Source organism: Grampus griseus (assembly GCF_964374135.1).
Source record: "Grampus griseus genome assembly, chromosome: 15".
Lineage (NCBI taxonomy): Eukaryota > Metazoa > Chordata > Mammalia > Artiodactyla > Delphinidae > Grampus > Grampus griseus.
Genome location: NC_139009.1, coordinates 31115626 through 31131190, shown reverse-complemented (window position 1 = coordinate 31131190; position 15565 = coordinate 31115626). Strand labels below are relative to the sequence as shown.

General features: G+C 43.5%; 1 protein-coding gene and 1 long non-coding RNA gene across 7 annotated transcripts in view; one reads left to right on the top strand and one right to left on the bottom strand.

Annotated features, from left to right (window-relative positions):
- LOC309833450 overlaps window positions 1-9159 on the bottom strand; it is a 77401-nt gene extending 68242 nt beyond the window's left edge. For 3 of the 4 annotated variants that reach the window (XR_014297763.1, XR_014297764.1, XR_014297765.1), the window contains exon 1: window positions 8087-8287. This is a non-coding gene — a long non-coding RNA (uncharacterized lncRNA). Of the gene's footprint in view, window positions 1-8086; window positions 8288-9054 lie in introns of those variants that run through there. The other variant, XR_014297762.1, reaches the window with a different exon arrangement.
- The window catches only part of MAP4K3 (mitogen-activated protein kinase kinase kinase kinase 3), a 188703-nt gene continuing 181542 nt past the window's right edge, over window positions 8405-15565 (top strand). For all 3 annotated transcript variants that reach the window (XR_014297761.1, XM_082671760.1, XM_082671759.1), the window contains exon 1: window positions 8405-8828. Coding sequence is in view for 2 of the 3 variants with exons in the window: in XM_082671760.1 (XP_082527886.1) it covers window positions 8733-8828 (96 nt within the window). In the remaining variant the exon portion in view is untranslated. The remainder of the gene's footprint in view (window positions 8829-15565) is intronic.

Here is a 15565-nt window from a genome sequence, read left to right as displayed (position 1 = left end):
CCTTTCCTTAAATTCCACGTCACAAATATATCACGCAAAGACAGGCTGGAAAACACTGCCTGGGGAAGAATGGTTACATATTCATACCTTAATAAATTATCCCACAGCATAAATTCTTGTTATGGAAGGTACATTATTTTCACTTTAAATGTTTAAAAAACAAGGCCCAGAAACATTTTCTATTCCTTTTAAGTGGCTTTCATTTAAAAAAAAAAAAGATTGCTCACCATTGCTCTACACTCTCAGACTCTCACTTAGAGATCTCATTATTCTACCGTCTTTATTTGTATGACTTAAATTTACACGTGATGATCTAATTTCCTCTTGCACTTTCTAAATCTGTCACTATCTTTGCAATGGCTTCTCCTTAATGCCCTTTCATCTTCTCAAACATAATATGCCTAAAAGTGAGCTCACATTCATTCCAAATTTAGCTTCCCCCCGAGACTTCCATATTTCCATCATTGGCATTTTAAGAAGCATGTTTCTTGGCCAAGTGTGGTATATCAGAAGAAGAGAATGGGGCCCGAGAGACAAATTAAGAGGCTTGTACCTCGTAGCAAAAACCAGACTGCACTCAGATTTGCAGACATGGTGTTTTGGATTTATTTGGAAGGACCAAAGAGGGCTCTCTTTAGATCAGAAGTAAGCCCTAAATATTGGCATCAGCAGTGTAAGAGTGTTATACTTTCAGGTATTGAAAGTTCATACAAACATTTTCAGATATTGATGCCCACTTAATGGTATTGATGTTGAGACAGAGAGAGAATGCCTGTACAGCTCCACACTTATGCTTGAAAAGGACTATTCACAAATTTCATGTAAGAGCTTAGCCATTTGTAAATGAAATACAAAGCAGCAGGGAAATTTTCATGAGTTTCCTTCCTTTTATTCCTTTTACAATGAGAACAATTATTCCATCAACACGTTTAAACTATTTCTGATGGCATCGGTACTCAGCTGGGAAAGTTTATACTACCAGATGAGTCCTAATTTAAACATAATTTTTAAAAAAAGTATCTTAAGTAACCCAGATGATCAGATTCCAGACTGAAGCTTTGGCTCTAATGCTGAGAAGAGGCCCTGATCCAGTTGGGCTTTGCCATGAGCTCAGACCCAGCATGACCTATTTCCTGGGGCAGAGATCTGGGTCAGTTTAAGAAATGAGTCACCTTCACATCTGCCTTGAGCTATGAGCAGAGGGTAAGGAATAACGAAAAACTCCTGGCACATGTTATTTCAATTACTTAACTGGGCTTTTATTTCTGTTGTTATTTTTGTTTTTGTTTTGTCTGTTTTGATCAAGAAAAATTCCAGTCCAGGTTTAAACCAAATTCACGGATTTTTTTCTCCAAAGAGATGAACTTTTTAGATCTATGAGCAGATTGCTTTCCTAGAGGTTTTGTCGAGGGCAGGGGCTGGACTCCTCCTAAGGGAGTAATAGCAACTAGAATAAAGCTTCTAAAGAACAGGCCAGTAGGATAGCACTCTGGGCAGTAATCTACCCTGGAAACACAGTGTATGTAACTGCATTTGTTCTGGGTCAACTCGATCCAATCTGGCCCAACCGTGGCCTCACTCTGTATTTGGGAACTAGAGGACAGGGCAATACCCTTTAACTGAGGGCACCTAAGGGGAATTTTAGGCTAGATGTTATATGAAAGGGAACCAGGGAAACACTGTGCACTGACTTATCAGGGGATAAAAGGTGACTATAACTAGGATTTTTATCGGTAGATTATCTCAGCATCTCTTGATCTCTCACCCAGACTGTATTCAGTCTGCCCTTCTTTACAATCCTTTAGTATTTTGTCTATGTTTCACAGAGCCTACACCCATCAAGGATTAGTTGGGTCTAAAAAGATATCAATTCCCTACAGTGCAGGCCCAAGAGCACCCCCTTGAAATTCTGGCTTCTCAAGAAGATAGGAGGTTCTTGTCTATAGAGACAAGGTTCTTGTCTAACTTGTTTGTCTTTGCAAGATCTCACCTGATAGTAACACGGGGTAGGTGTACTCTATGCCCTGTTTTGTTGGTGTGTTTTATCTGCTTGGTGATGAGAAGATGCTATTTGATCTGATAAACTGTTAGCAGGAATTTTACAGTAGGATCTATGAGATCAGGTTCTTGTCCCTGGCACTTTATGGCAATGGGGGTTCAAGAACACCTCTGATGATCTGATTCAGAGGGGGGGAGCAAATATGTTTTTTGGAGATGTTACTTGATGGAGACCCAGGGGCCAGTTGTAGTTGAGGATTATATAATTATAGATTATAATCTGATCCCCTGGAGTTGGGCAGCACAGTGGCCCTGAGTTTGTTGCCAACTATAAAAAGCTGAATCAAAGTTTGGGCTACGTTATAGTGTTGAGATAATAGGTAGTTATAGTCTTCCTGTCGTCAATACTGACCAGACTGCATGTGGAATACTGAGCTCAATGCTTAGTGCCAGAGTTTAGGAAGATATTAATACATTACATGTGTCCATATGAGGGGGGTCCAGATGAAATGTATGAAGATCATGATGTATGAGAAAGGCTGAAGGGGATCTGGGAGGATATAACTAAGAGGACACACACTAGCAGGAGAGGAACTATGAACATCAATAGTTAGGTCAGCACTGACCTCCGTGATGACAAAGCTAATGATACTTTTTTTTTTTTTCGGTATGTGGGCCTCTCACTGTTTTGGCCTCTCCCATTGTGGAGCACAGGCTCCGGACGTGCAGGCCCAACGGCCATGGCTCACGGGCCCAGCCGCTCCACGGCATGTGGGATCCTCCGGGACCGGGGCACGAACCCGTGTCCCCTGCATCGGCAGGCAGACTCTCAACCACTGCGCCACCATGGAAGCCCTAATGATACTTTTATATCTCCCTCCTCAGTCTCTCTTTGGCATTTAACACACTCGCTCATTCTCTTCTTAAAATTCCCTCCTTCTTTGCTTCACTGATATTAATTGTACTAATTCTGTAGATGGTAAAATTGAATTAGAAGTGCAAGAGACTTATCTGTGGAAATACCTGGAAGGATGAAGAGGAATGGCAGAGTAAGCGGGACGAGTCTCAGACTGCACAGCAGCTCTGAGAAAGGCTCAGTGAGGCCACTGAGGAGCTCAGAGCAAAGACTGCTCATTAGACGATACTGAATTACATATTCTCCCATCTTGTCTCCAGTCCTGCCATCTGCCTTCAATTCATTCTCCACCTGCAGCTAGCAGAACATTTCTAAGGCACAAGTAAGATCATGCCACTGCTGTGCTGATAACCCATCAATAGCCCCCTTGTGTTCTCAAAAATCCAAATTATTTAACACAACAGAGCCCAGATTTGGCTGTATGTATGTATTACCAACAGCAAAATATTTTATTCTTTGTTGATTGCAAAAGCCCTTTTATTTATGTTGTAACCCATACCGCAAATCAGGCCCTTACATGCAAATACATGTCTTTTCAAAAGGACTAGCTTGGCCTTGCCAAAATGGAACAAACAAAACTTTAAAGGCTGCTTCAGCCCTACTGAAACAATGCCCCTTAATGTACTGGTCCCCGTTTACCACTCTAGCCTCATCTGTTATTCACCCCAAACAGAACTACTTTCACTTCTTTGAATGTAAACTTTCTACCCTCAGTATGGAATATACCTTCTTGCCTGGCTAATTCTCTAACTTGTCTTTTAAGTCTCAGCTTAGAGTTTCCTTCCTCTGCGAAGACTTCCATAACCTGCAAAGACTAGATTCATTGCCCTCTTATGTGATCCCGGAAACTACATAATAAAGGGCAGGTGGAATCTTGGTTGTGCATCTACAGAGGGCAGTGAAATATCACTTGGGTGCTAAATATTGGAAATGTAATAAAAGGGACAATGTTTATATATCAGGACTTCTCTCAGGGAATATACTATATTAAATAGAAAGGAATTCTATGATAAATAGTTCGGTGTGGGTGATAGTTTTCCAAAGGGACATGATAGGCAAACATTTTCAATCTAGTCACTACCTTCACCCCCCAGCCCAACCCTAAGCATATGGAAATGTTGATGTCAGTATGGCTGGGAGCAGTACTGATGGCGGGGCAGGGATGTTATAATGCTTGGGGACAGTCCCATGCAAGCAAGGACTACCCAAAATGCTAATGAAACCTCCATTGAGAAACACTGTGCTAGGATGTATGCAAGTCTGGAAGCAGAGCTGAATTGCTCAGAATAACAGAGAGGAAGCTGAGAGCTGACACCTGAGGACTTCCATCTCCACCCACTCCCCATGCAGGGTTCCACCTCATCTGTAAATAAATGTCGAGTACATGCTTTCAAAAATATCCATTTACTATCTTAAAAAAATTAAGAAATTCATTTAAAGAAATTAAAAATATATATATAGGTTGAAAAAGAACCAAATTATTAGCCCGAGTGGCATCTAGTATCTTCTTCTTGCTTTGCTTCTCTGCACCTCAGTACTTATCTCACCGTCAAGAAATTATATGAGAACTTGTCTGTAGCCCCAACTTGAGTTCAGGGACCTACTGCATTGCCAGAACCTAATATATGTTTGGCACCTAACAGATGCTCAACAAACATTTCTGAACTATGGCTCTCCAAATTTAAAAATTAGTCCCGAAATTTTTTCTAAGTTTCAACCCTAATTTTTACTAGTGATAAATGTAAAATTTATCACTTATTTCACATTTCTATTTGAGCACCTCTAATTTAACAGATACAAAACAGAATCATCTATTTTGATCCAGTGTTATAACCCTCCCCCAAATAACCCCAGTTCCTCTTATTATGGCAAATGCTACTACCTTTTTGGGATCTTCCCAATAGTCTGAGCCAGAAACCTGCTTGTCATCCATGTCACTGTCCGCTTCCTCACCGTCCAATTATTTCCTAGTTTCCTTCCCTTTTCTCTATCCTAGGCCTCCCTGGCCTTAATTCAAGGTCTTTTATGTTATTGCCTTTGCTTCCTAAATCGTATCTCCATCCCCATCCTCATAACTGTCAGCCTTTAAAACATTCTAAAATGTACTCAAAATAACAGTAATTAATACTTTGTGGGATTACTGTGGTGCCAGGTACAGCTGACTTTTACAGGTATTTTCTTTTCGACTCTTCATAATAGCCCCAGTTTGAAATAACTTCCCAAGGATGTTCAGTAAGGAGACAGAGACAAGATCTGAACCCAGGTAGCCAGGCTCAGAACTGTGTTAGGCTAGGTTATATAACCTCCTGGAACTTTCTGCCATATTGTTTCACAGGCATGTCTGAGTCTGATTCTCCTTCCCTGGCAGATGTAATGAGTCTTTTCTGTGTGAAGTCTGGCTCAGTATTCCTTTCCCAGAGCTGGTGGTATACTGAAAATGTGAATGCTGGCTATATGGTCAATAAACCAAAGAAGTGGATCCAGTGGGTTATTAGACAAGAGGTCCTGAAGATGAAACTGAAAGCTGGGGTGAAGACCAAGGAATTTTTAAGCCACAGATGCACGAGGGATGGGCTAACAGAAAGGTGGTATGGATATGGTGGCAACTGTTACTGTCCACCTTAGCCTTACATGCTCCCTACTGTGTGATGCTTATGTGGCTGGATGCTTTAAGGACCTGGGGCTAAGTGGTCAGCCTGGAGTATACCACCTCCCCCGTTTGTCTGGCAAATTCTGACATATTTTTCAAAATTTACTTTAGCATCATTCCTACATCTTCCTGTCTACATTTAGGTCCCTCCTTTGTTTTTCTCACACTGTTTTGTGAGACTGCAAATTCCTTGAGGTCAGGCACGCTGGTTTTTCTTCTTTGTACTCTACACCACTAGAATCTAATAATCACTGACTCCAATTGAGTAACAGGGAGTCAGATTTTGGCTTAGCATAAGATAAATTTTTTAAAGTAGACTTTAACTACAGACTAGTGGCTAAGAGCTTGGCCTTTGTGTCTACCTCTATTCAAATTTCAGCTTTCTGTATTACCTTGAGTAGCTTAATCTGTCTGTGCCTCAAAAAATGGAGATAATAATATCTATGTCATCAAGTTGTTGTGAGAATTAAATGAGATAATACATGGAAAGTACTTGGCTCAGTTCCTGGCACGCTGTAAGCACTTGGTAATTTTAGATATTTTTTTATTATTGTTATGATTATTCACTAGCACTATCTTATACTGAAGCAGGGTACTTCGGAAGCAGTGAGTTCCCTTTCACTGAAGGTATTCAAGCAGCAGTAAACCCAGGAGAGATGCTGTAGAAGCAGTTTAGGACTTCTAAGGATGCTTCTAATCATAGAAGAGGGAAGTTATTTCTCTGATTCAAAGAAAGTGTGATCATTAGTGTTACTTCTAGTGAAGCTGAGGAGTGTTAGAATAGAAAAAAAGACATCAGATTTGGCTGTATGTATGTATTACCAACAGCAAAATATTTTATTCTTTGTTGATTGTAAAAGCCCTTTTATTTATGTTGTAACCCATACGGCAAATCAGGCCCTTACATGCAAATCCATGTCTTTTCAAAAGGACTAGCTTGGCCTTGCCAAAATGGAACAAACAAAACTTTAAAGACTGTTTCAGCCCTACTGAAATGTCTTTTCCCTTTGAAAGAAGTCTATTAGTGATGCAAATGCAAAGTTATCTGCACAGAAGATAATCCTTGCAAACAAAACAGTGAAACCATTAGAACGTTCTTGTGCAGCATTCAATCCTGAGAATTTGGCTTTCCAGCATTAAAAAGGCAGAAAAAGAGAGCAGAACTGGTTCCTATTTGAGATCGTTTATTAAGTCTGCTTATCTGAACCCTGGGCTAATTATCCTCATGTTTGGCTTAAGGAGGCCAAACAATTCTCCAAAAGTGGACAGGCTGAAGGAAGTCTTGCCTCTGGGCAAGTGCCTTAAACAGGCAAAAAAGAGGGTCCTTAGCCATGGAATAATATTTATAGTCAGGAGTTTAATTCTCAAGATACCAGAGTCTTTTAAGGTCGATCCATCTAGAAGAAACCCAATGATAAGCATTCACAGGGCAGCAGTGTAGGTAATATGCTCCTAGTACTGATGCTTTAAAATAATTAAAAACTAGATAATTGAAAGTCTACTTGTATAGATGAAGAGATGGTCATTTTCCAACATCTTTTAGTCAACAGATAGGGCAAACAACTTCTTTGAGAATTTAGTAAACATGCAATCTTACTGTAGGCAAAGAGATGGAAAAGATAAAAATGTACGTGGCAGTTAACTGTAAATAGTTCGCTTGACTATTATTTGATTATACTTATTTTATATTTAACGAGTTTGATAAGACCTAGTTTTTCGGGGAGCCACGAGGCCTTAGGGAATATTAACGGTCAGAAGGTGTGGTACCTAAGGGTACTAGGAAACAGCTTCTGAAGCAAAACTCCAAAGCGGTATTGCCGAAGTGGCCATCACCTACCTACTTGATTAAAGCTTTTGGAAATGCCTAGTGGGCAGTTTATTGAAAACAGAAAATTAGCCCTCCATACCCACGGGCTTTCTTGGACAGATAATAAGAGTTGAAGCTGGTGTCCACAAGGCTTGCAATCTGGGTCTGAAGCAGGGTGGGGCTTTGGGTAGTTAAGCTGTAGAGCTTGCGGACCATCACAGGTTGACATTTCAGGTATGGGAATGGATCTCGTCCACGCTCCACCCTTCACCCCCACCCCACCTCTCCTTTGCAAGGTTGCTAGACAGCTTGCTGGTCCCCTCCCCCGTCTTTGATAATCCACACGCCTCTGGTGAAGGTCAAGCACTGCTTTAGTTCTGGCCTCTGGCTGCCTCCCACGCCCTCCACGCGGAAGGGCTGGCGGCCGTTTGGCGTGTTTTTCCTCCAGAGCTTCCCATGGCCTACCCACTCCACACGCCTCCCTGGCCGCCCTCCTGACCTGTCCTTTTTTGCACCCTGTCAGGTCAACTCAAAGGGCCCGAGTGTCAGGGGTCGCAGCAAGCACAGCTCACTTTTTTCAGAGGATTTCCTCAGGACAACAACCCCTTCCCCGCAATCCCAGAAAGTCTGTGGGACTCGGCTGTGTCCTATGTATAGTTGCTTCTAAAAAAAAAGTTCGGGACACGGGCCGTCTTGCAAATTAAAACTATACTACCTGCTTAGGATGGGGACCTGATGCGGCGACGTCAGACTTTGTCGCTGGGTAAATGAGAAGCGAATAGGAGCTCCTTTCTGCCTGCCCCCCCTCCGCCGTCCCGGGGAGCAGGCGAGCCTTTTCTGGCACGGCACAGCGGCGGTCGCGCGCGGGTCCCCAGCGCGGGGAAGCCGCGGCCGTTTTGGCCGAATAGGGCCCGGGGACCGGGCCTCGCCAGGCAAGCGCGGGGAGCCGGAGCGCGCACGGGGAGGGCCGCGCGCGGGTCCGGGGAGCGCTCCCTCCGGGCTCGCGGCTGCGCAGTCGGGCGGGAGCCGGGAAAGGGGAGGAGGGTGGAGGAGCCGGAGTAAGGGGAGGGGGAGGAGCGGCGAAGGCGGAAGCCATGTTGGAGTTTCACCCCGAGCGAGGGGCTGCGAGCGTCCTCGGCTCTGTGTGGGTGTGACCCGGGTTCGGCGCCGCGGCGGGCTGCGGGGGGCGGGGACGGTTAGGCCGGTCGTCGTCGTCCGCGGCGGCGGCCGCAGCGTGGAGCCGGGCGATTGTGACCGCCGGGGGAGCAGGGGGCCCGCCGCGGCTCCCACTCTCCGTGTGGCCCCCTGAGCGCCCCCCCTCCCCTGCCCGGGAGGGAGGCTGGGGGCACCCGGGGCCCGCCATGAACCCCTGCTTCGATCTGTCCCGCCGGAACCCTCAGGAGGACTTCGAGCTGATTCAGCGCATCGGCAGCGGCACCTACGGCGACGTCTACAAGGTGAGGGCGAGGGGCCGCGCGCCGCTGAGGCCGTGGGGCGCTGACCCGCCGCGGGGAGGGCGAGGGGCGCCGGCGAGTCGGGGCGCCCGAGTCCGCGCTGCCTGTCGGCGGCAGACGCTGGCGCCCGGGAGCGGTGGGCGAGGAGGAGCGGCGGGTGCCCAGGGCTCCGCGACCGTGCAGAGAACAAAGGGCCAAACGTTTAATCCCGAGATCCCCGGGTCCTTACCTGAGCCTCCCCCGGACGCGCGTTTCCCGGGAAGCGCTGAACGGCGGCGGCAACTCCGCTCCTCACCGCGCGGAGAGGGTCTGCGCGTTTGTTGCATTGGCAGGGTCAGTGCGACGAGCCGGACAGCAGGGGTTTGGCTTATGTCAAACCTGCATGCTCTCCACGGACCTGGGATTGTTCGCGGTGGGTTGGCATCTGCTGCCCACCAGGCCCGGCGATAGTCATTTCACTGGGCAGCGTCCATCGACAGCCCCTCAACCTTAAGCCTCCTAGCATCCGCATACCAGTTTCTTTTAATTTTCCAAGTAATGACTTTCTTTTGTAAAAGAGATCTGGTTAGCATGACTTCTTTCTTCCTTCCTCCCTTCCTCCCTTTCTCCCTTTCTCCCTTTCTTTCTTTTCTTTCTTTCTTTCTTTCTTTCCCTCCCTTCCCTCCCGTCTTTCCTTCTTTTTTTCTTTCGAAAGAGCAACTTTTTCTCCAACTCGAATTGGACCGTGATGCCTTATTAAACTTGTTTTTGTCAGTGACACATAGGATTCAGCTTTTTTATATATATATATATATAAGTGAATTGAATACTTAGGAAAGGTACTGGTTTGGCAAGGTTAGAATTCAAAGCCCATTAGTAGCATAGCATTCCTGTTGTAGAGGGACCACTTCTAAATGTGGCAGATAAATCATGCTCCTCTGGCCAGCTCAACTCTTGGCCTCACAGAGACTGCCAAGAAGAGCAGGCTTGTGCCAAATGTGGCAGCAGTCTTGATTTGGTTGTGTATCTTCTTACTGGTAACTGAAGTGGAACTCCGCCTGTTTCACATAACACCTGAGGATGCACAAAGAAACTTAACTTTACTTTGGAAAGTTGAGTCTTAACTTTATTTTGCCCACCTTTAAGCAGTAGGTTTTTACTTTTACTTCACTTGTAATGCATATGGTAACTTAGATATTTAATACAGTGCAGCCAGTATTCTGCATTAGTCTTGTTTTGTGGATGATTTGCTTTCCATCATCAGTTATATCACCACTTTTCTCCATAGACAACACAGGTGTCTGTGTTGTCACCTGTGTGACACACCTACTGTGTATAAGGTACTGTGCATCTATCTAAGCACTTGGGTTGTAGCGCTAAAAGAGAGACATGTTCCCAAGTCTTACTTGTTTATATTTTTTGGATAAGAACAACATTAAACAACCATTTAAACAATTATTTTATTGAGTTTTCTTTTGTGCTGCCGAGAGGAGAGGATTAGGATTAGGGTTAGGAGAGTGTATAACAGGAGGACTTCATCTCCGCTGGGGAGTCAGAGGCAATGGGGAGAGGGAATTATGCCAGATAGAGGAAGCATGATCTGTGCAGGCTTGGAGGCCCTAAAGAACAGGGTGAGGATTTGAAAGAAGGCCTATGTGGCCTCAGTAGCCGGAGAGGGAGGATGACCCTAGATCATGCAGGCCTCTTTGGTCTTGTAAGGAGGTGGGACTTCTCTTTAGGACAATAAGGAACCATTGCAGGGTTTTAAGTAGGAGAGTGAAATTAGACTTGGATTTTTACAAGCTTTCAAGCTTTACCTACTGCAGTGTGGGGAGTGGAGATGGGGGGCAGAGGTAAAGAGCAGTTAGGAGGCCACTGTAAGCATAACCATTACGGTATTGTGCTTGGAATTTGTAGTGATTGTGAAAGTTGAAGTGAGTGAATCCAGGTAGCTTAGAGTTGGTTAAGGGAGTCTGATTAGGGCTTCCCTGATGGCACAATGGTTAAGAATCCACCTGCCAATGCAGGGGACACAGGTTCAAGCCCTGGTCTGGGAAGATCCCACATGCTGGGGAGCAACTAAGCCCATGTGCCACAACTACTAAGCCTGCGCTCTAGAACCCGTGAGCCACAGCTGCTGACCCCACGAGCCACAACTACTGAAGCCCGCGCACCACAACTACTGAAGCCCGCGTGCCTAGAGCCCGTGCTCCTCAACAAGAGAAGCCACCGCAATGCGAAGCCCGCGCACCACAACAAAGAGCAGCCCCCGCTCGCCACAACTAGAGAAAGCCTGCGCACAGCAACGAAGACCCAACGCAGCCACAAAATAATAATAATAATAATAAATAAATAAATTTTTTAAAAAGGGAGTCTGGTTATATTGAGATGAAAAGTTAACTGAAACTTTGCTAACGTGTCAGGCTTAGGTGGCAGTGTAGACAGTAAGTTCTTTTTCAGTTCTTTACAAGAATAATTGGCCATGTATTTACTGTATTTAGAAAAAACAGCTGGTAGTTAAGCCACATGATTAAAACGTAAAAAAATTAAGGCCTGTAATTTCCTAAGGACATCTAAGTGCAGTGCAGGTATAAGTTGATTAATCTTGTCATCTGTTTAAAATAATGATAATGGAAACTAACATTTATAGAGTGCTTATTACTTGCCAGGCACTGCTCGAAGACTTCTCCATGTATTACCTCAGTCCTTACAATAGCGCAATGAAAGAGATGCTGTTATTAACTCCATTTTGCATCAGAAGAAACTAAGGCACAGGGAAGTTACAGTAACTTGCCAAAGTTCGTAGGTGGCAAAGCCAAAATGTGAACCAGTTTGCTCTAGCTACTGTGTCCTTAACCAGCATATGGGCAGATAATGTATTATCGAATTTCCAGTGGAGAAACGGAGGCACACACTTATTTTAGCATGTTAGTTGCAGCCACACTCCGAGTTAGAGTGGATCTTTAGGTAGTAGTTAGAATACCTAACTCCTGCTGTGCAGCCAGGCCTCACTGTTTTTGTAGAGTCTGCCAAGTGGACATCAGATAATAGATACTTGATCCCTGCCTGCCAGACTCTTCTAATATCAGGGGCCCAAAGCAGAGAAACTCTGTGTGGTTTTTGGCGTCATATCCCGTTTGCTGAATGACCCAAAGCTTAAACTATTTGTATTTTTGTCTGTATATAGTCATGTTCATGCTATAAAGATAACAGATTTTTTTGTATTTTGCTGTTTTCGATTTTCATTATTTTTACAAATGGTGTTGATTAGAGAGTAGTGCCTTAAAGAATTTTTTTCAAAAGCCGGTATATATAATTTGCTCCTTAATTTGTCAGTATTTAGGTGCTAAAAATGGAATGGTCCAATTAAGTAAGTAAGTTAGAGGCCTAATTATTTATAGTCATTCTTAGAAGGTTGGTGTTTTAAGGGATTTTTATTTTGAAAACTATATCCTATGCAGTGTAATAATATGCTTATTATATTTAAGGTGGCATGGTTTAGTTAAAAAGTACTGAGCTAGGATGTGGAAGATCTAGAATTTATTAGCTCTTTGGCCTTATAAAATCACTTAGCCTCTCAGGGCTGTTTTGTCGTGAAGATATTATTACCATCATATGCCCTTCTGTTTATGGTGTTGACTTGTTTCACTCAACAAATATGTTTTAATTTTTTTCAGGCCAAAAAAATGCAAATATACATTTCCTCTGCACTGTCTTAAAGTACATGAAAATATAGTTTAAAAAGAAAAGGCTTACACACTTTTAAATGTGCTGTAACTCTGGGCTTTGTCTGTCAGATGAAGTATCTGTAGCAGGAGTTACTCAGGGGCTTGGGAGTTGACAGCTAGAAAGGGCTCTGGTTGAGCCGCAGGGGGCCCACGAAACCCTTGGAAATTTATAGGCTTAATGTTGTATGTGTGTGTGTTTTTCTGGAGAGATGGCTTTTGGTATTCATTACATTCTCAAAGAGTTCCATGATCCCAAAAAAGAAGAGAATGAATGAGCTATAGGTTTGTCACTTGAAAGCGATTACTTGGAGAAGCTTGGAGAAGTTAGGTCTTTGTATACCATATCACATTATCAACATTTATCAACATTAGTATGATTTTCACATGCATTATGCTATTTTTTTCTCAGGCAGTTTTCCAGTTTAATTTGTATTATTCCTACCTTAGAGTCTTCATTTACGGATGTTTTTCTAGATTTATTGCTAGAGAGACGATACTAAAGCTAGAGGTAGGGTAAGGCAGGGTTGTTTTGAAGTACTGGTCTTCATGTGTTTCTCAGGGAGTATCTCATCTGGTCTTGTGGAGTTAGCTTTGTCCCTATGAATGACTCCCAGATGCCTCCAGCTTGTGCTTCTGAGTTCTAGCCCATTATCTCCAGCTGACAAATGGAGATAAGGTCAAAAGCCCCAGTAGTGTCAGTTTGTTAAGGCTTGAAGCCTTGGAATCATCTTTTACTTCCAGACTGGACTTCATAAGCATTTTCCAAACTGTGACCAGGGGGCTTCCCCGGCAGTCCAGTGGTTAGAACTCTGCACTTCCACTGCCGGGGGCACGGGTTTGATCCCTGGTCGGGGAACTAAGAAGATCCTGCATGTTGTGGGATGCAGCCAAACAAGCAAACAAACAAAAAACTGTGACCAGGATGCTCCAGGGAAAGCAGTACTATGAGTGTATCAGAGGCCGAGGAGTCCTATGGTAAAGAAACCTGGTAAACTTTGCTTAACCCAGCAAACTCCAAAGTTACTTGATGATGGGATTCTTCTCTGTAATACCGATTGCTTGTCCTTAGAACTGGTGTCTTGCAGAACATGCTTTGGAAATGTTGATATTGATTTTATCTATGTGTGTTTGGAAGCCATTCCCTCTGAAGCAGAGGCTGTAATGTGGCTAAGCTCCAAGGTAGCACTCACATGGTGATCTATGTAGAGAGACTCTGAAAGCTGACAGGAGAAAAATTGAAGGTTAGACAGTGAAATCAGGAAATTAATTTGTATGTTCAAGTATTTAGTGAATTATGTGTTGACTTGTTTGTAACTCTGCGTCTCTCATGGTATTCCGATTAATATCATCAAACACTAATTCTTTCATTATAGTCAGGATTTATAAGAACTTTTCTGGAAAACTCAGTTCTGAAACCTCGCCTCCTATGAGGGACATGAAGACCTTAAGCATTTAGAAAAGAACAGCTGAAGGAAAATAAAACATGTGTATCCGGATTATGCCCATTTTTACTTTCATGGAGGACAAAGTCTAGAGGGACCAGAGGAAGTGGTCCTAACTTCAGAATGATTGAGTATTTAAGGTAAATTAAGGTAGAGTTTTCTTGTATCAGTAGTTATTTTAGGTGGAAAATGACAGTGGAACAGATTGTGGGATAATTTCTGTAGATACAAACAGCTTACCTGACTTTGATATGGATCTGATTCCCTAAAGGAGGTACTTACCTCCAAAATTTGATTTGTATGTATATTTACTTGTGAAACAACATCTAATTATTTTGTATTGAGAGTGAGTAGTTAGTCATTCTCTCATGAGAGTCCATTTAACATTCATCCTACAATGAATAGCTGTAATATGAAAGGAAAGGTCCTAGGGACTGTGTGTGGAGTAGGAAAAATGACAAGACTTGGTACTTTATTTACAGGGACATAAATTGTAAACCTACTTTTAGCTATCATAGTTTGAGATCAAAACTGTGTTGATTTCCTCTTTTCTAGCACATTAAATCTCTTACTGGCTGAGAGATTGTCTTGACACTCCATAATCTAGACAACCGACTTCTCTGTAGCACAGCACAGTGATTTTTTTTAACATCTTTATTGCAGTATAATTGCTTTACAATGGTGTGTTAGTTTCTGCTTTATAACAAAGTGAATCACGTATACATATACATATATCCCCATATCTCCTCCCTCTTGAGTCTCCCTCCCACCCTCCCTATCCCACCGCTCTAAGGTGGTCACAGAGCACGGAGCTGATCTCCCTGTGCTATGTGGCTGCTTCCCAGTAGCTATCTATTTTACATTTGGTAGTATATATTCAGCAGTGTGATTTAAGAGCAGGTTCTGGAGGCAGACTGCCTAGTTTCACCACCCACTAGCCAATTACCTAATCCTTCTCTCTGTGCCTCAGTTTCCTCAGTTGTAAAATGGAGATGCTTAGAAAAGTACTTGGGGGACTTCCCTGGTGGTCCAGTGGGTAAGACTCTGCACTCCCAATGCAGCGGGCCTGGGTTTGATCCCTGGTCAGAGAACTACATCCTGCACGCGTGCTGCAACTAAGAGTCTGCATGCTGCAACTAAGAAGCCCGCGTGCCACAACTAAGACCTGGCACAGCCAAAATAAATAAATAAATAATTTTAAAAAAGTACTTGGGACAGTGCCTGTCACATAATACTCAGTAATTGTTAATTGTCGGTAACACTGTTTATTATTATGTATTTCTCCTGCTCCTGTCTTCCTGACCTACTCTGCTCCTCGTGCTGCTGCCTCAGTGGTTCTACACTTGCTGTCTGTGCTCATAACCCCGCCCCCCCAATATCTGTATGGTTTGTTTCTTCATTTCCCTCAGGTCTCAGCTCAAATGTCACCTTTTAATGTGCCTGTTCCTTATCATCCTATAAAAAACAGCTCCTCCCCACTTCTGTCTTTACCAGGGATGGATCCAGATTTTGTAGGCCCTGAACTTTATACAGTAATTTGGGTACCCTCATTGAGAAAACAAATAAATTAGAATAAAAAGTTTGGTGTGAA